A 20,362-nucleotide genomic window follows, 5' to 3' on the forward strand; every position below is an offset into this window, starting at 1 on the left:
TGGCCTCAAACTTGTGATCCTCCTGTCTCAGCCTCATGAGTCATTGGGATTATAGGCAAGCACCACCACATTTGAAAAGTCTTCCTATACTTTAAGAGGTTTAAAACCCAGGGAAGCTACAGAAGAAGCTCAAGTAAGATAGATATATTTCTCAGTGTATCCATATGAAAATGCTAAAATAAAATGTTTTACCCTACCTAATGGTTTTGGTTCCTAAATTTAATACAGATTACCATAATTTAGTATCTGTGATAGAGACTGGGCTCAAATTTATCCTCTAAGAGCAAAAACACTTAAAAATGAAAAAATTTACATTTAAATCCTTGAGAACTCTTCAAATAGTAACACAGTTCAGTGGCATCCTTATGCAAATTATAATTTATATAAAATCATTCTTTAACTGCATTACAGAAATTATTTAGGAACTTCTATTAGACAACATTTAGTCTGGTTTAAATTACATTGAAAATACTGCCCCCCCCCACCTCCATCTAACCAGAAAAACAAAAAATAATTCTGGGCAGTTTAACAACTATTCTCCCATTAGAGGTGGGGGAGAGAGCAGCAACCAGGGATATCAACCACTGCCCAACTATTGAGTCTTGGTCAGAAGGGTATGAAAGTCTATGCTCTCACTATACTTTACTCATAGTTCATCAGAAAATTAGTTATTCGGCCCCTGGATTATTGAGAATTGCCTGTGTTCCCTAAATTAAAATAGTGGTCCAAATTAATAAAGTTTTACTATTGGATTTATCTTATAATTCCTATTTTTTTAAAATATTCATTCATTTATTTATTTTTTGGCAGGCACAACATCTTTATTTGTACGTGGTGCTGAGGATCGAACCCAGGGCCGCGCACATGCCAGGCAAGCGCGCTACCGCTTGAGCCACATCCCCAGCTCCTTATCATTCCTATTATAAAAGGGGAGATAGGCAAAAGTATAACATTCCCAAGCAACTCCCCCAAGAAAATGAGATAATAGAAAAATGTTTGACAAGTGAAAAATAAAATAGTTTTTCTTTTTTTTTAAAGAGAGAGAGAGGTAGAGAGAGGCAGAGAGGGAGAGAGAGAATTTCAATATTTATTTTTTAGTTATCAGCGGGCACAACATCTTTGTTTGTATGTGGTGCTGAGGATCGAACCCAGGCCGCACGCATGTGCGAGCGAGCTACCGCTGGAGCCACATCCCCAGCCCCTAAAATAGTTTTATACATAAAAGTTCAAGACTAGCCTCCTCCCTTCCAAAGATAGCTCAGTCATTAAGAAACCACTTTAGATATAATTTTATAAGTAAGCATTTTTCTATAATTTTTTACCTTGCTTTAATTAAACATAAATGCAATGTAAATTACCATTAAAATATACTTAATATACTTTTATTTGGGCCTCAACAAGAATTTTACATAAAAACTCATTCCAAAATATATGGGTAAGAATTTAAATATCCCACTCATATCTATCCTGGCTGTACTCAACTGAAGATATCGAGCTCAGGCAGCTGAGGCAGGAGGATCTCAAGTTTGAGGCCAGCCTCAACAACATAAGCAAAGCCCTAAGTAATTTAGTGAGACCCTGTTCTAAAAAACAAAAAATAAGAAGGGTAAGGGATATAACTCACTCAGTGGTAAAGGACTTCTGGGTTTAATCCCCAGTACCAAATAAATAAATAGTTTTTCTTTGAAATCTATGATTCACTTTCACCTTATTGTGTGAAATTCCAGCTGAGCACTGAAAACCAGTTTGCATTTCTATGGCTGCTCTCATTTCCTCCACAATCACTGCCCCCACAGTGAGCTGTAGGTCTGGAGATGTGATGTCATCAATCTGAAGAGAATCCAGCCACTGAAGTAAGCCTTGTTTTCGTATTTCCTCTGGGGGGAAAAATGAAGTCACTTTTAGATATTTTGTTTTTATGTGTGTATGATACTATTGAACCCAAGGCTTTTGCATGCAAGGCAAGCACTCTACAAACTGAGTCCCCACCCCTCCCCTTTTTATTTTTTTGAGAATGTTGCCACATTGCCAAGGCTAGCCTCTAACGTGCCATCCTCTTGCCTTAGCCTCCTGCATAGCTGGGATTACAGGAATATGCCACAGTTCCCAGCCTACATTTAGACAATTAAAAAATAATAAAAAATGCTATTTTCAGTCATGGGCAATTATAACATTCAGTCAATAAACTATACACATACCATATATCCTATATACAATCTAGGTTTTGTTGTTGTTAGGAACTTGGAATTGAACCCAGAAGCATGCTTTGTCACTGAGCTATATCCCCAGCCCTTTCTATTTTTTATTTTGAGACAGAGCCTTGCTAAGTTGCTGAGGCAGTTCTCAAACTTACCATCTCCCTACCTCAGCCTCCAGAGTTGCTGGGATTACAGGTGTGTGCCACTGTGCTGAGCCCTCTTAATTTTTTTCAGACAGGGTCTAAGTTGTTGTGACTAGCCTCAAACTTGTGATCTTCCTGCTTCAGCCTCCTAAGTTGCTGGGATCATAGGTGTGCACTATTAAGCATGGCTACAATCTAGGTTTGTATAAGTACATCCTATGATGTTTAAACAACAATGATATCACTCAACCATGCATTTCTCTGAACATATCCACATCCTGAAGCAATATGTGACTATTTTCAATTGCAGTATTTCATGCAGAAATGTTTGGATTTCAGATAATTTATATATATGTAAGGTTTTCTTGCGACATGCCAGCAAAGTGAAAGGAGTAGTCATTTGTAGGAGGCAGCCATTCTGAATGATTCACATTCTCCTTCCCTGAGCAGAGAATACTACATAGTGACATTGCCCAGGTCCCCGAGGTTGAGAATGCGTCTTTAGATGTAGGCGTGTCACCCCATAGATTGAGCTATGCTCACCTGTTCCTTTGTGATAGTACCCCTTTGCCCTGTTTGAGATAGAATGTTCCATGGAAACATCCTTAGTGTGTCCCCTTCTCTTGCTCTGCCTTTGGGTGTGGCCTTTCTAGGTGTCAGTCAACCTGCTGACAGCAGACATCACTGCTAGACTCCTGAAACCTGACCCCTGGCCTCATTTGAATGGCTTCTCCTCAATAAAAGAGTTCAGCAGGTGCTGGCCCTCTCTCTTTCAGTGGGCCTTAAGGTCTGAGAAGCTGTCACAGGACCCCAGAGAAAAAGGTATCTCTTATCTCTGTCTCTTGTCTGATTATTTCGTACAGCCCAGTTCACCTGGAGTGACCCTGAGTGTTTTAGTTGCGAAGAATTCGACAATCATTAATAGCTATCTTTCAACATGCTCATCTTCCTCATCTCTCTATATGTGAACATTTACTGCTGCAAGATACTTTTTTATATATATTTTAATTTTTTAGTTGTAGATGGACATAATACCTTTATTTCATTTATTTATTTCTTTTTATGTGGTGCTGAGGACCAACCCAGTGCCTCACACATGCTAGGCAAGTGCTCCACCACTAAGCTACAATCGCAGCCCCTCTAAGATACTTTTTTTTTCCTTTAAATGTGGTATGGGGATCAAACACAGGGTTTTGTACATGCTAAGCTTGCACTCTATCACTGGGCTATACTTCTAGCCCCTCCAAGTACTTTAAGTATATTTTCTTGCCTTGTTCCTACCTTATTACTGCCTTCTTAAACCAGTAAGTCCATATTTAGTATGTATCTAGTTCTTTCATGCCTGTGAATTATAAATAGTTGTAAATTGGATTGTAAGATATTTCCCATAATCATGAATACTGAACTACATTCTCTTCTTTGTACACACATTTCCTTTTGGTAAACTCATAACTGTCTTATGGTTCAACTTGCTTATGAGTACATGCACATCTTTCTATTGCAAACACGCATAAATTCTAATCCCTTATCTCTACCTCCCTACAGAATAACTTCTTGAAATTTTTATTATACAGAACTTCAAACTAAACTAAAAGCAATTTTTTTTTTTTTTTGGCAGTGCTGGGAATTGAACCCAGGGCCTTGTGCGTGCAAGTCAAGCACACTACCAACTGAGCTATATTCCCAGCCCTAAAAGCAAATTTATCAGGTATAGTAGCACGTACTGTAATCCCAGGTATGTGGCAGGCTGAGGTAGGAAGATGAAGGAAAGTTCAAGGCAAGCCTGGGCAGACCATGTTTCAAATAAAAAATTTTAAAGGGCTGGAGACATAACTTGTGAAGACCTGGATTCACACCCAAGTACACCCTCTCCCCACATACACAAAAAAGAAAACCTAAAAATCTGTATCTTCCACCTCAGAGATTCTTCCAACCAACCACCCATTTCTAATATAGGGTTAAAATACAAATAATGCCTCCTTTTTATTGTTTCCCATTTTGAAGCCATCCAGGCCTACTTAAAAATCTCGTATATCCACTGCAACTCACACTATTTGATTCAGATTTCTTTTTTATATTTTCCTTGTTGGTATTATGGATTGAATCTGGGGCCTTTCATGCACTTACCAGATCCTCTACCTTAATTTACACCCACAGCCACACCCTCTTTTAAAATTTTTTGAGACAGGGTCTGGCTAAGATACCCAGGCTGGCCTTGAATTTGATTCTCCTGCCTCAGCCTCCCAAGTAGTTGTGATTTCTCATATCTTAAAACACACAACCTCTGGAACATTCACTCACCATTGTAACTCCAAGAGCTTTTTCTACAGAAATCTGTACTGTTTCTTCAAATAATAACAGATTGCCTTACAGTTCCCCCAACAAGTTAACTTGCCACAGATTTGTGCCTAGTTTCCTTTTGGTTAATGTTCAACATTCAAAGGTTTTAATGAAAAGAGCTCTTCTGAATAAAAATTATATTACAAAATAGTAGTTCAAAACTATTACAGGGCTGGGGTTGTGGCTCAGCGGTAGAGCGCACACCTAGCATACGCAAGGCCCTGGGTTCGATCCTCAGCACCACATAAAAATAAATAAAATAAAGGTTAAAAAAAGTAAAAAACAAACATACAAACTATGTTACAAATGAAAGGTATTGCAACTATAGCTAATATCAAAAGTACTACGCTGGGGCTGTGGCTCAGTGGTAGAGCACTTGCCTTGCATGTGAGAGGTACTGGATTCGATCCTTAGAGCCACATAAAAATAAATATATTTACCAACTAGAACTTAAAAAAAAAAAACTAGAAAATGTCTAGTAAAAAAGATACAGACACCCCTGAAAAGCCTCCTGGTACAGAATTCTTTGCCCTGGGAAATCCAACTGAATTCTATTTGCATCATCTGACTAAAAAAATAAAATACCGTTATGCAAATTCTTAGATCTAGAATCTAAAATTATCATAGTCTAATGTACCACAAACTTTGAGGTTTTATTGTCCTAATTTTATTCTAGTCTAAGAAAACATTTTTAACTTTTATGTGAACTTTATTAAAGCACTTCATACAGAGTATTTCTCAAGTTTTTGTTAGATGAGGTAAATAAAGATGAACTTATTTAAAAAAATCACTTGCGGGGTGGGGGGCGCTGGGGTTGTGGCTCAGTGGTAGAGTGCTCGCTTAACGCACACGAGACCATGGGTTTGATCCTCAGCACCACATAAAAATAAATTAAAAAATAAAGGTATTGTGTCCAACTACAACTAAGAAATAAATATTTAAAAAAAATCACTTAGAGGCTGGAGATATAGTTCAATTGGTAGAGTATTTGCCTTGCATGCACAAGGCCCTGGGTTCAATCCCTAGCACCGCCAAAAAAAAAAAAAAATCATTTGGGGCTGGGGCTCAGTGGTAAAACACTTGACTAGCACGTGTGAGGCACTGGGTTTGATGCTCAGCACCACATAAATAAAGGTATTGTGTCCATCTACAACTAAAACAATAAATTTTTATTTATATATATATATATATATATAAAATTTATCATGGGGCTGGGGTTGTGGCTCGGTGGTAAAGTGCTCGCCTAGCACATGTGAGACCCTGGGTTCAATCCTCAGCACCACATAAAAATAAGTAAAATAAAGGTATTATATATAAAACTATAACTAAAAAAATAAATATTAAAAAAAATCATTTATCAGCTGGGCATGGTGGCATATACCTGTAATTCCAGTGACTCAGAAGGCTGAGGCAGGATGATTGCAAGTCCAAGGCCAGCCTCAGAAACTTAGTGAGGCCCTAAGCAACTTAGCAAAACCCTGTCTCAAAATAAAAAATAAAAAGGATTGGGGATGTGGCTCAGGGATTAAGCAACACTGGGTTCAATCCCCAGTACCAAAAAAAAAAAATCCAAAAACTTTTTATCATTTCCTTACACATCAACAGCCAAGTAGAAAATATAATAGAAAATGTACAAAATTGCAATAGCAGTAAAAACTTTCAGTCATCTAGGAATATAACAAATGAATGCACAAGACATTTATAGAAGAGTTAAGCCTTAGTAAAGATGTAATAGATATTCATAATAATAAAAGAATCTTGATCCCTACTCACACTATATGCACACCATCATATATCTAAATGTGAAAGTTAATACAATAAAGCATCTAAATAAACTGAAGAGTATCTTGAGATAGATAGTTGCTAAAGATATTCTTTGTGGCAACATAAATGTGCCTGGAGGACATTATGTTAAGTGAACTAAGTAGTTACAAAAAGACAAATATCACATGTTGTTAGTAATATGTAAATGCTAAAAAGAAGTGGAAAGATATTAAGAAGTAGAAAGCAGAACAGTGGTTACCAGAGACTCAGAAGAGTACAGAAGAAATGCATGGAGAAAGGACAGTTAATGGGTCCAGGGTACAGTTGGTTGGAAAGAATAACTTCATCATTCTATAGCACAGTATAACTATATAATTGATTTTATATTTCAAAATAGCTAGCGAATGTTCCTGAAACAAAACTGATAAACGACTGAAGTAAAATATATGCCAATTACCCTGGTCTGATTATTATAAAATGTATAACTTTACTGAAATGTTATACTAGGGTTTGACCCCAGCACCATAGAATATAAAAAAAAAAAAATAAAAACTTATCTAAAAATGTAAATTCAATAAAGATGTTTTGAGGAGTTCAACTTGCATATTTTAAAATTCATTCTGAACAATAAAGTGGCATAAATAGCTAAGTTAATTTTGAAAATCAAAGCAGAGAGAATTCTTATCAAATATTGAGACATACTATTAGACATCAGTAATAAAAATAAATATGTTCCTGGTGCAGCAGCATACAAGCTAATGAAATACTTCAGAATAAAGCTCAATCATATATAGAAAGTTAATAATGAATTGAGAAATAAATGTTGGAAAAACTTGCTTACTCTAAGAAGAATTAAGGAGTCTCCCATCTTAAAAAAGTTAAACTAAAAATAACTATAAGGCAAACAAAAGAAAAAGCAGAGAAAGCCTTTGTAAAATTCTGATAGAAATGATTTCTGAAATGAGATTCAAAATGCATAAATCATAACATGAAGAATTGACAGACTTAAAAATTTTTGTTTTAACAAAGTATAGCATAAATAAAATTAATACATGGATGACAAACTTGGTAGAGGATATATGCAATGTCAAAAATGGGCAAGAGACTAATAACTAGGATATACAAGGACCTCTTGCAAATCGAAAACTAAATAAATGGCAGGAAATTCAATAAAAAAAAGCAAACAAATCACAAAATTAGCAACTCAGTTGACTAACAAGTACATGAAGAGATGCTCAAAACTCAATAAGTAATCACAGAAGTGTTTATTAAAGCAAAACAAAATACACAAAATAGCACTTCATAGTTACCACTTTAGCAAATATTTTAAAACATTACTGGTAACAACATGAAGGAAACAAAACAATACGAGTTATTGGGGACAATATGAGGGAAACAGGACTCTTGTAATGCGCCAAGGGGAATGTAAACTGTGACAGTGATGCTGGGCAGTATTCTGGCAGTACTTGGTGATACTAGGTTTATGTGTATACCCTATGATTTCTTAGTCCACTCCTGCAAACATTCCCCAGAGATACTTTTACATAGGTCTAAAGAGGGTAAGGACATTCATTATACTAACATTAGGGTCTCTGGAACAACCAATGAATTATCACTAGAGAGAGGGGTCTGTAAACATGGTGGATCCACACCATGGATTATGCTGTAGGTAAAAGCCACCAATTACCTATAAATACAGCCATATGAATAACATTAATAAAATCACCACTGAAAGAAAAAATTTTTAAAAATGAAATCTATAATAGTACATTATCATCTTGTAATTAAAAAGTATATACATAAAATGATACTGTATAATTTATTAAGGTATACACATATCTAAGATGTATCAAATACATCACTGGGGTGGGAACAGGGTAAACACTACAAAGGAGAAAAGTAGTAAAGTAAAACAAGAACAACATTGCACACCACTGATGATAAAGTGATAGAAATTGATTAGAAGTTTGAATGGCTCAACTTCCTATACTTGGAGGTCTCTCCTAAAAGAGCTCACCTTGACTAGGTGCAGTGGTGTACACCTATAATTTCAGCAATCTGGGAGGCTGAGGTAAGAGGATCCCAAGTTCAAAGTCAGCCTCAGCAACTTAGTGAGACCCTATCTCAAAATAAAAAAGGGCTGGGTAGGTAGTTCAATGGTAAAGCACTCTTGGGTTCAATCCTCAGTAACAAGGGGCAAAACAAAACAAAAATTCACCCTGCTTACAAATCAAGAAACCAAGAAACTAAGTTATAATAATATAAATTAACTTGAAGATGAAGGAAGTGCTCAGTCAGCCTTCTATTAGTAACACTAACCCATCTTAGTTTTATCTAAGGAAGTATTTATTTTCATGTAATTTTCCAGCGTCTCAACACGCATATACCTGGAAAGATAAGAGAATTTGTATATCCTTCCACACGAGTCCTTGTAGTTCATTCAGGATATATTTGATTTCCTTTCAATCATTCCAAGAAGAATCAGCATGACCAAGCAAAGCAGGTTCCAAAGGCAGGAAGCAGAAGCAATAATGATGCTATGAAAGTACCTTTCTGAACAGTCTCTTTAGTTGTTGTAAGATCTTGGGGCAAACCTTCAATGTAAGTGGTTGGCAACAAATCAGCTGAGATAGGATGACCTTGTAGCTTTTGCAGTTTCTCTTGTACAGCACTGGTCAGATCTACATAAGCTTCATCGATGCTAGCACGTTCAATCACAGCAAAACGAGACATTACCTCCATCACTTCAACACTGGCTTCCCGGTACCTAAAAAGTATAAGGATCATATGTGTAGACAATAAATAGAGGTGACCTGGAGACTGTCAAGGCCCATCCTCTCCCTCTCAAAATGAATATAATAAAGAGACAACTGGCTTAACAAAGAATAAACAGTAACCCAACTAAATGGAGTCAATGGCAGGCGCACGACAGAAGAAAAGAAAAAGAAGAACCATGGAGGTAAACATTTTTTTGTGCAAACCAAGATAGAAAGCACAAACTTAGGGCTGGGGTTGTGGCTCAGTGGTAAAGAACTTGCCTAGCATGTGTGAGGCACCAGGTTCAATCCTTAGCACCACATAAAAGTAAATAAATGAAATAAAGGTATTATGTCCATCTACAACTAAATATATATGTATGTATATATATAAGCATGTACTTTTCTACATTACAAGGATCTCTTTAAAAAGGAAAAAATGGCTCACAGTAGAAAATATTTTACTACAATCATCTATTTCTTTTATTATTTTCACATATTTCATGAAGTCTTTTGCTTCTAATTCTGTCTTCAAATAAGAGGTAACCTACAGGGAAAATTAAACTGAACATACTAGAGTAGCTGGTCCTTCTTAGGATAGCATTTCTAACTAAAATCACTTCTGCAAATACTAACATTCAAATTATCAAGTTAAAGGTAAGTGTCTTGAATCTGGTGATGCATCTGGGAGACAGACAACCTTCCAAAGGGGATATCAAATTCATCATATATCTTCTATTTAAACCATAAGCAGCTGGGTATAGTGGAACTCACTTGTAATCCCAGCAACTCAAGAGGTTGAGGCTGGAGAATTGCAAGTTCAAGGCCAGCCTCAGAAACTCAGCAAGACCCTGTCTAAGAAAGGAGCAGGCACAGTAGTGAATGTCTATAATCCCAGTAACTCAGGAGGCTGAGGCACAAAGCATCTCAGTGAGACCTTGTCTCTAAGTAAAATACAAAATAAGGCTGGAGATGTGGCTCAGTGGTCAGTGCCCCTGAGTTCAATTCCCTGGTAACTACCCCACCACAAAAAAAGAAAGGACTGGGAAATATGGGGATATTGCTCAATGGTTCAATCCCCAGTACTAAAAGAAAAAAATATACATCATAAAGGCTGGGGGAACATAATTAAGCTCAAACACTCTTGGGTTTAATCTCCAGTACCACACAACAAATCAAAATATTTTTAAAATTTCAGTTCTTATTAACTCTCTGATCTGTACAGATCTTTCTCCTAAACTTTTAAATTGGCCATTTCTCATTACTTGATAAATTTCAAAAGTAAATGATCACATTTAAATTTGGTGGAATGTGGCTTTTCCAAATTACACTTTGAAGTCAACAATGCATATTTCAAGGAAATTACACTTTGTACATCAGCATAAAATTCTATTCAATGTAATTTAATAGCTTTAGCTGAATTAATTCTGCTGTAGTGTTAAAGTACTACTCTTCAATCAAATCATTCTTCTTTTCAGGCAATAACTCTGATGTGAATGTGGTGGGGTTAGCAGGCGATTCTACCTTCAGACTTCTAATTCATAGGTGAATTCAGAATATGTCAGATTCCAAGTCAGAGTATGATCCCTATCTATATCATGTTGTACAATAACTATAATATACTGTGAGAATGTGGTTACTAAAACTTGAAATAATAGATGTGAACCCTCAATCTTCTACTTATGTAGGTGAACTTAAAATTATTTAACTTCTCTAAACCTGATCCCTTACCTGTCAACACAAAGTAATACTAGCGCCTACTTTATAAATGAAATTTAAAAGAGATTTCACCTATAAAGAACTTAACTCAGTGCCTGGAATATGAAAAATATTCAATATCTATTAGTTATTAAGATTATTATAATGGTTGGGGGCTTGGGCCTAACCCTTGTTTAAGCTAAAGGTCTAAACTCTGGGAAAGATAGCTCAATTAAAAAACAAGATAGTGGGACTAGGGCTGTGGCTCAGTGGTGCTGCATTTGCCTGGCATGTGTAAAGCACTGGGTTTGGGTCTCAGCACATGTAAATAAATAAAGATCAATCAACAACTAAAATATGTAAATAAAAATATAAAATATATATAAATTATATATATATATTTTATATTTATATATATATATATAAATAAAACAACAACAAGATAGTAGTCTCCTTTCAGTTGGTTTTCCGGCAAGTAATAATAATAAAAAAAAAAAACTCAACAATTCTAGAAATTGCACTAAAATATCAAGTCTGACCCAGCCTTTCTTGGAAAAGCTATTAGGTTTATAGGCCTGCTAATCACTTCAAACACTTTGGACTTTTGGCCAATAATATAGGAATTGGTAGTAAGTTTTAATTATAATAAAACAGTTTTTAAATAATTAAAGGAATGAAATGGGTATCAAAAGACAGCAACTATTTTAAGTAATAATGGTTCTGAACTATTAATAATATACAATATCAAAATCTATTTTCATTCAGAGACAAGATGCTAACCACAGGAAACTTTTTTCAGATATTATTTACACAAAACAAATTTAAACACAAGTTGGGTGCAGTGGCTCACATCCATAATCTCAGAGATTTGGAAACCTGAGGCAGAAAGATCACAAGTTTGAGGCCAGCCTAAAGAACTTAGGGAGACTCTGTCTCAAAAAATAAAAAGGGCTGGGGATATAGCTCAGTGGTACAGTGCCACTGGGTTCAATCTACAGTACAGGGTGGGGGGAGGGGGGACACACACCAGTTCTAATCATCCTGAAATATTATTTCCAATTCCTCTATGTCCCTTTAAACAACCTTTTTTCTTACTTGGTGAGGTTAGCTTTCCCACGAGACTCACGAACTTGTGCCAGTAGAAGATCTGGACATAACTTCTTAGCATCATCTGCCCACATGTTTCTAGTAACCCCAAATGCACGAGCTTCGTAACTCACTGCAATTATTCTAAGGTTTAAAAAAAAAAAAAAGGAAACAACAACAAAAAAATTACATGATCACAAGCAAAAACAATGACACTTAACAGGAATATACTATGAATACATAAAATTAGAAGAAATGTTTTGATCACAGGTGTCACCACTCTTTCACCAAACATAGCAGTTCAGAAACCTCAAAAATAAGACCTATCACAGCACTGTTATATGTCTATAGATTAAAAACCAGTAACAAGGGGCTGGGGCTGAGGCTGAGCAGTAGAGCGCTCGCCTTACACATGTGAGACCCTGAGTTTGATCCTCAGCACTACATAAAAAATAATAAGTGAAATAAAGGTATTGTATCCAACTACAATTAAAAAAATGAATATTTAAAAAAAATAGTAACAAGGGGCTGGGGTTGTGGCTCAGTGGTTGAGCGCTCACCTAGCATGTGCAAGATGCTGGGTTCGATCCTCAGCACCACATAAAAATAAATAAATAAAAGAATTGTATTGTGTCCAACTACAACTAAAAAAAAAATTAAAAAAAGAAAAAAGTAACAATGATACATACCCACCACCTTTCCATGATTTGTACTGTACGACTGCACAGGGTTTATTCCTTAAATGAGGATTTTGTCGCTGCTCCACTTGAACAAAAAAACAGTCCATGTCCACCAGAGCAACCACTCGATCCTGTCCTGTAGTCATTTTTTCTGTAAGACAACGATTTATGAACAGAAAGATATCTAATTTAAAATGTCAGGGCAAACTATATTTCCATTCCTTTATTGGTAAGTTACCATCAATCTACCTACATGTTTAGTATCATCTGCCCATGTTTCTAGTGACCCCAAATGCATAAGCTTCATAAGTCACTACAATAATTCTAAGAAAAAAAACAGGGAAAAATATTTCATGATCACAAGCAAGAATGATTAAAAATTTAATAGGAATAGGCACAGGAGGTATGGGAATTAGAATAAAGGAAATGCATTTTCATATATTGCTGGCATGAGAATAAATTAGTACAATTTTATGAAAGTAATAGTAAAAGCTTTAAAAACACTCTTCTTCAAAACATTTCACTGAACATTTCACCAAGACACAAAATAGCCAATAGATGCATAAAAATGGACTTAGCATCCTTAGTCACGGGGAAATGCAAATTAAAACCATAGTATATGTCACTTAAGAAAAAAGGCAACAGTGATCTAGTTGACAGACAGATCTGAAGTATAAGTTTAGGGAAAAGAAAAGGAGAACATGTATATATAGCCAGTCCTCAATATCTTGAGTGTCCCACATCAGCCAATACTCTGGGGAAAGAAATGTGTAGTGAACATGTACAAACTTTATTCCTATAATTCTCTAAGCATTATGGTACAATACTTACATTGTGTTAGGGATTATAAGGAATCTAGAGATGATTTAAAGTATTTGGGAGGGACTCTGGGTGTTGCTCAGTGGTAAGAGCATTTGCCTAATATTCTGTAGACCGTGGGTCCAATCTCCAGCATCAGTAGATTTTGGTATCTTGGCCAAGGAATGGAGAGGGAGCATGTCTTGGAATCAATCCTCTTGTGGATACTGAGGGACAACTGTATAACATCATAGCATTCGTGTAAATTTTTTTTAAAAAATATTTTTTAGTTGTAGTTGGACACAATATCTTTATTCATTTTTATGTGGTGCTGAGGATTGAACCCAGTGCCTCACACGTACGAGGCGGGTGCTCTACCTCTGAGCTATGGCCCCAGCCCTTGTGTAAATTTTTTAAAGTTTTTATTTCAAAATACTTTTAGACTTACAGAAATGTACAAAAATAGTAGGGTTCTTTCACACTGTTTCCTCTAGTGTCAACATTTTACTTAGCACTATTATCAAAATTAAAAAACAAACACTACTTAACCACCAACTCAGCTGAACACAGTGGCACACACCTGTAATACCAGCTACTGGGAAGGCTGAGGTAGGAGGATCACAAATTGGAGGCCAGCTAGACAATTTAGTGAGGCCCTGTCTCAAAATGAAAAGTAAAAACACTAACTCAACTACGTACTTATTTGGATTTCACTGGTATTTCCACCAATGTCTTTTTTTTGTTGTTGTTGTTTCAGGATGCAATATAGATCTTACAGTGCATTTAGTCATCACATCTCCTATTCTACTCTTCCTTAATGCTTTTTTTGTTTTTTAGTACTGGGGATTGAACTCAGGGACACTCAACTACTGAGCCACATTCTCAGCCCTATTTTGTATTTTATTTAGAGACAGGGCAGCAAACATACCCTATGTGAAAATATAACTATACCACCAGTGGGTTTCATCACGTAAAACCAGAAGAATGAGAAATTATACTGCATCTATATTTGATGTATCAAAATACATTCTACTGACATGTATAACTAATTAGAATAAAAAAATTAACCTTCACCTTGAAAAAAGGTACCCTGCAACTATTTTATATATATTTTTTTATTTATTTAGACTCTATTGCTTAGTGCCTCGCTGTTGCTGAGGCTGACTTTGAACCTACGCTCCACCTGTCTTGGCCTCTGAGCTGAGCCGCTGGGATTACAGGCCACTGAGCTCAGCACAACCATAAACCTTTTGATGAGTACTGGCTAGTTATTTTTTTATATATATAATTTTATTTGGTGCTAAGTATCAAACTCAGTGCCTAGGCAAGCACTCTACCACTGAGTTACAACCCCAGCCCAGCTGGCTAGTTGTTTTGAGAATGTCAATTTGTGTTTGTCTAACATTTTCTCATGATTGAGATCATGCATTTTTGGCGAGAATATCAAAAAGCGATGATCTTTTCTCAGTGCATCACATGGAAGAGAGGTTATGCTGTCAATATATCTTCTTACTGGTGATGTTAACCATGATAAGATGGTGTATATCAGGTTTCTCCTGTAAAGTTACTATTTTTCCTTTTGTAACTAATAACTATCTTGGAAGAAGATACTTTGATACCATGTAAATATTCTGTTTTTCTTTATACTTTCAACCACTGAGCAAACTATCAGTGGATCCCACCTACAACAATTACTTTGTAGTGTTCTAATGATGATTTTTCTATTCATGCAAATTTTTGACCACACTTCATGGACAAAGGTATGAGTAGTAGAAAAATAACTTTACATATTTAAGAGTGGACATTAGGAGCTGGGGTTGTGGCTCAGTGGTAGAGCACTTGCCTAGCATGTGTGAGGCACTGGGTTCAATTATCAGCACCACATATAAACAGGTAAAGGACCATCAATAACTAATAATTTTTTTAAAAAAAGAGTGAATACTAATGTTATTTAACTGTTTATTTAACGTTGTTAGCAATATTAGTAGAAGGAATATCATCTGCAGCTCCCAAATTTTGCTTATATTGGAATCACCTGGGAAGCTTTAACTATTCTCAAATCTGACACTCTTGACTACTAGACATCCTAATGTAATTAGTATAGATACAATTTAGGAATCATGATTTTTAAAAGCCCTACAGATAATTCTAATATACAGCAGAGCTGGGAACAAATAGTCTAATGTAAATAAGGTATTTACAGAAACACCAGAAAAGCATGATTTAAATATGAGAAACAGGTTATACAGTTGAGTAAGCACCCAACTGTATTCTAAAAAGGTTTTTAAAAATTAACAATGAATCACGTGAATAGAGAGCCTACAGAATAGGACAAAATCTTTACCACATGCACCTCCAATAGAGCATTAATCTCTAAGATATATAAAGAACTCAAAAAACACACAAAAAAACAAGTAACCCAATCAAAAAATGGGCAAAAGAACTCAATACACATTTCAAAGAATGCAATCGATCAACAAATACACAAAAAATTGTTCAACATCTTTAGCAATTAGAGAAATGCAAATCAAAACTCCTCTAAGATTTCATCTCATCCCAGTCAGAATGGCAATTATCAAGAACACAAGTAACAATAAATGTTGACAAGGATATAGGAGAAAAGGTACATTCATACATTGCTGGTGGGACTGCAAAATGGTGCAACCCATTATGGAAAGAAGTATGGAGATGCCTCAAAAAAACTTGGAATGGAACCAAGATTTTACCCAGCTATCTCCCTCCCCAGTTTATACCCAAAGAACTTAAAATCAGCATATTACAGCAATTCAGCCACATCATTGTATATAGCAGCTCAATTCACAAATAGCTAAACTATGGAATCAATCTAATGTGTGCTTAACAGATGAATGGATGAAGAAAAATGTGAGATTCATATGTACATGGAATATTACTCAGCCTTAAAGAATAAAATTAGGCCATTTGCCAGTAAATGGATGGAGCTGGAGAATATCATGCTTAGCAAAATAAGCCAATCCAAAGACTGAATGTTTTCTCTGATATGGGATGCTAATTCACAATAAGGGGTGGGGGGCTGGGGAAGAATAGAGTTACTTTAGTTTAGGTAGAGGAGAGTGAAGGGAGGGAGGGGGTATGGAGGTAGGAAGGATAGTAGAATTAGTCAGACTTGTTACCCTATGTGTATTTATAACTATATCACAAGTGGGCTTCTACCTCAAATACAACCAGAAGAATGAGAAATTATATTGCATCTACATATGATGTATCAAAGTGCATTCTACTGACATGTATAACTAATTAGAATAAAAAAATTAATCTTCACCTTGAAAAAAAGTACCATGCAACTACAAAGCTGGATGGCTAGTGGAAAGAAAACACATATTTAAGAAAATCAGAATATTCAAGGAATAACTTGTAAATTCCAATCTACCACTCGCCTAAAACAGAATGTGATAGTTTAAACATTCATAAGTTAAAAACCACAACATGCCAGAAATTCCTTTCTTCTGAAGTGGCTTTTCTGCAGTACTAAAACAGATAATGCCAGAAAATAGTAAATGCATTGTCACAAAGGACAACGACTATGCAGGGTAAGCACCATATTAAATACAAACACCAAAAGTGAAAGAAGCAGCAGTGATTTAAAGGACAGCAAACATTTGCCAAGCACAAAAATCACACACACAAAAATATTCAGACTGACAGATAGTAAATCAATAGAGGTTTCTAATTTACGTATTTACTGGAAAAAAGCAAGAGTTTTGCAAAGATGGAAATGAACACAATTCTAGCAAAACCCTGCTTTCAGATAAGGATTATACTACTTTGAAATAAGATACAGCATTCGGCAAATTACCAAACTGCAGGAATATTCAATCTTTACTATCTTGATTTATCCCAATCTACATAAAACAAGTTTGTAGCTGATCGAGCAGTAACACATCCAGGAAAAGAGCTCAAATGAAGGGGAAGATTTAAGAGGCATACGGGAAAGTATCATTTTTTTCCTACAAGAAAAATCTCCTTAGAGGCAATCTCGCGGTCTTTTCTCTCAGTTGGCATGTTTTCTTTTTCACATAATTTCAGGGCAATGAGTCATCAGTCAAATCATAAAACCAATAGCCAAAGCAACGTGAAAAGTCTGAACATCGACACCGCACGGTTCTAAATATTCTTACCAAGGCGACACTTGGCAAAACTGCCAACGGGTCGGGTGCGGAGGCACACGCCTATAATCCCAGCAGTTCGGAAGGCTGAGACAGGAGAATCGCGACTTCAAGGCCAGCCTCAGTAATGGCGAGGTGCTAAGCAGCTCAGTACCTGTCTCTGAGTAAAATACAAAATAGGGCTGGGGATGTGGCTCAGTGGTCGAGTACAATGAGTTCAATCCCCCGTACCAAAAACAAAACAAAAAAAAAAAACTTGCCAACGGAAGCCACGGTTGCGGGAGATCAGTGTCCGCTGGATGGAAAACGAAGAGGTCTAGAGCAGGCCAGTCGGTTTCGCGATTTATTTCCCGTGACGATGAAGAATAGGCGCAGAAATCCCAAAGAATCTCCCAAAGGGCTTCGCGTTAGTCTGTTAACCCAGCCGACTAAAGTCCGACAGCGCGCGCGACTCAAGGGGCCGTTGAGGCGCCTGCGCAGCAGGGTCCTTCCGTCTCTCGCTCCACCCCCCAGGAGCAACCGTCACAAGAGAGCCGCCACTTCCGTGGGCGCGTGCGCAGTGGCAGATCGGGAGCGTGCGCAGCGCCTGGTCCTCCCCGGCTGTACATTCTGCTGCTCACGTTCCTCCTCCCGCTTCCCACCCTCCCAGCCCGCCGCGGCCCGGTTCCAACGTGTGGTCCCGCGAAGGGAGCGGTCCGTGCCTCGTGCTCCCGGGACGGCCGTAGTGTGCGCTCGCGGCGCGTGGCGTTAGCCATGGCGATGGATCAAGTGAACGCTCTGTGCGAGCAGCTGGTGAAAGCGGTGACCGTCATGATGGACCCCAGCTCCACCCAGCGCTACCGGCTGGAAGCCCTCAAGGTAGCTGGGGTCCCAGCGTCCTGGGCCCGCCCTGAGACCCTCCCCTAGACTGGCCGCCCCGGTGCGGCCCCTAAATCAGGTTGTCTCCAGCCCACGAGGCCTCTGGAACTCCCTTCCAACTCCCGAGGGCCTTCCCCTCGCGGCCCAGCTCAGGTCTTCCACCCCCGCTTCTGCACTCGCGCGCTTGCCCTGCGCCTCGGACTCTAGTCGCTTCTTATCCCAGCCTCCACGTCTCACTGTCCTTGTCTTCTTCCTTCCTCACTTTTTACTCTTGATGCACCAGGACTCCTTCGCCACGGACTCATATTCAACCTTCAATCCCCATATCCCTGGCTTTCCCGAGGCGCACGTGCAGATTCCGCCCCCACGCCACCTTCAATCTTTATGGTCTTCCTGCTAACCCGCTCACCTGACCTTTCCTAATCGACCGCCAGTCTCCCCGAATGCCCTTTACTTATATTAGAGCCTTACATTTATCTCACTGTCCCATCTGTGTTGGGCATTTCTGGTCTTATTCTCCCAGTCCTCCCATATTTTCTAGTGTGTGGTATTCATAGGCTATTTTGCGCAAAGATGAACTTATACCACTTGCTTTGCATTTTTACAAGGCCTTTTTGGTTTCCTGAAAGCAGTTTTCTTGAGATCCGGATGCTCTGCTCAGGAGACTGATTCAAGTGTTGCAATTTGGAAGCTGACACAAACGGTGATGCTAATACAATAGAGCTCCATTAAACAATGTATGTAAGCTGTGAGAAATGACTGTTTAGGAGAAAGTACTCATACATGTTTTAGATCATATAACTTCTCAGAATGAGCACCCCTTGGAGGAAACTTTACTATATGTATGCCACAGGGTTTGGAATCAGAATTATTTGAGTTTTGTTTTTTATTAGGAAATATTTTAAAATTAGAATACTATAGTGATCTTTATGTGCCTATCATCTAATTCAGCTGGGATATGGATTTTGCCACCCTTCTCTTTATACCTCCCTCCCCCCCCAAGTTTTTAAAGCAAATTCTAGAAATTGTCGTTCTGTCCCTAAGAGTGTATCTCTTAACAATTTTTTATCCCTTTAGGTAGTTTCTTTTCGGACTTAGGCTACTGTTGACCACAGCATGGCAAATCTAGAACCATCAAAGTAGAAGGAATGTTTTACCAGTTCTTTATTAATGTAATATCAATCTAGTTTATTCTTTTAGTATGATATCTATATAGGTTTTTGCAACTTTAAAAAGCAGCTAATTTTGGAGTTTTTAATATTTTTTGGTCCCTATCCTCTTTGACCTCCCAAAAGAAATACTAACTTTTCTTCTTTCAGTTTTGTGAAGAATTTAAAGAAAAGTGCCCTATCTGTGTCCCCTGTGGCTTGAGGTTGGCTGAGAAAACACAAATTGCCATCATCAGACATTTTGGTCTTCAAATCCTGGAACATGTTGTCAAGTAAGGAGCTCTTGGTCATTGCCACTAAAGTCTGTGAGAAAGCAAGTCTTTCTTATACTATAGATGCTTTTTAGACAGTAGAAAAGAGCAATCCCCAGGAAGAAAAGAATGATTGCCACAACATTCTCAGGAGCACTCATTTAGGACTTTTAACCTTTTTCCTCTTGAGTTTCTTCATCTGTGTAAAAGGTGTGGTACATACAAAGCATTCAACAAGCATTAGTTGATAGCTACTACTCCATTTGTCTACATTTATTGAACTCTTAGTATATGCTAGCAGATCTCAAGGCCTTTGTAGAATAATTCAGTAGGTAGGTAAATAAATCTCTGATTAGACAATGTCTTTTTTTGGTCATTCATTCATTTGTTTATTTGTTTACTTTGGCACATGCAAAATAGGATTGTATGAGGATAACCGAAAACCTCTCTCCTAACTTGTGTCTCCTACCTTCAAC

General features: G+C 37.4%; 3 protein-coding genes across 9 annotated transcripts in view; 2 read left to right on the forward strand and 1 right to left on the reverse strand.

The window, feature by feature from the left end:
* Nucleotides 1-14,354, forward strand: part of Gtpbp2 (GTP binding protein 2) — a 40,781-nt gene extending 26,427 nt beyond the window's left edge. The window contains exon 12 of the mRNA XM_078019960.1: nucleotides 811-14,354. Coding sequence (XP_077876086.1) covers nucleotides 811-891 — 81 coding nt within the window. The 3' untranslated portion in view covers nucleotides 892-14,354. The remainder of the gene's footprint in view (nucleotides 1-810) is intronic.
* Nucleotides 1-18,104, reverse strand: part of Polh (DNA polymerase eta) — a 36,688-nt gene extending 18,584 nt beyond the window's left edge. The window contains exons 1-6 of one of the 5 annotated variants that reach the window (XM_078019958.1): nucleotides 17,869-18,103; nucleotides 17,621-17,768; nucleotides 12,675-12,816; nucleotides 11,995-12,129; nucleotides 8,995-9,212; nucleotides 1,708-1,877 (exon numbers count right to left, since the gene is read on the reverse strand). In XM_078019958.1, the coding sequence (XP_077876084.1) occupies nucleotides 1,708-1,877; nucleotides 8,995-9,212; nucleotides 11,995-12,129; nucleotides 12,675-12,811 (660 nt within the window). In that variant the 5' untranslated portion in view covers nucleotides 12,812-12,816; nucleotides 17,621-17,768; nucleotides 17,869-18,103. Of the gene's footprint in view, nucleotides 1-1,707; nucleotides 1,878-8,994; nucleotides 9,213-11,994; nucleotides 12,130-12,674; nucleotides 12,817-17,620 lie in introns of all 5 variants that reach the window. The other 4 variants (XM_021721867.3, XM_078019959.1, XM_021721866.3 and 1 more) reach the window with 4 other exon arrangements.
* A 56-nt stretch (nucleotides 18,105-18,160) lies between these two features.
* Nucleotides 18,161-20,362, forward strand: part of Xpo5 (exportin 5) — a 45,931-nt gene continuing 43,729 nt past the window's right edge. Inside the window, exons 1-2 of one of the 3 annotated variants that reach the window (XM_078019957.1) lie at nucleotides 18,161-18,466; nucleotides 19,786-19,907. In XM_078019957.1, the coding sequence (XP_077876083.1) occupies nucleotides 18,362-18,466; nucleotides 19,786-19,907 (227 nt within the window). In that variant the 5' untranslated portion in view covers nucleotides 18,161-18,361. Of the gene's footprint in view, nucleotides 18,467-19,070; nucleotides 19,204-19,785; nucleotides 19,908-20,362 lie in introns of those variants that run through there. The other 2 variants (XM_078019955.1, XM_078019956.1) reach the window with 2 other exon arrangements.

This window comes from Ictidomys tridecemlineatus, chromosome 8 (assembly GCF_052094955.1).
Source record: "Ictidomys tridecemlineatus isolate mIctTri1 chromosome 8, mIctTri1.hap1, whole genome shotgun sequence".
Lineage (NCBI taxonomy): Eukaryota > Metazoa > Chordata > Mammalia > Rodentia > Sciuridae > Ictidomys > Ictidomys tridecemlineatus.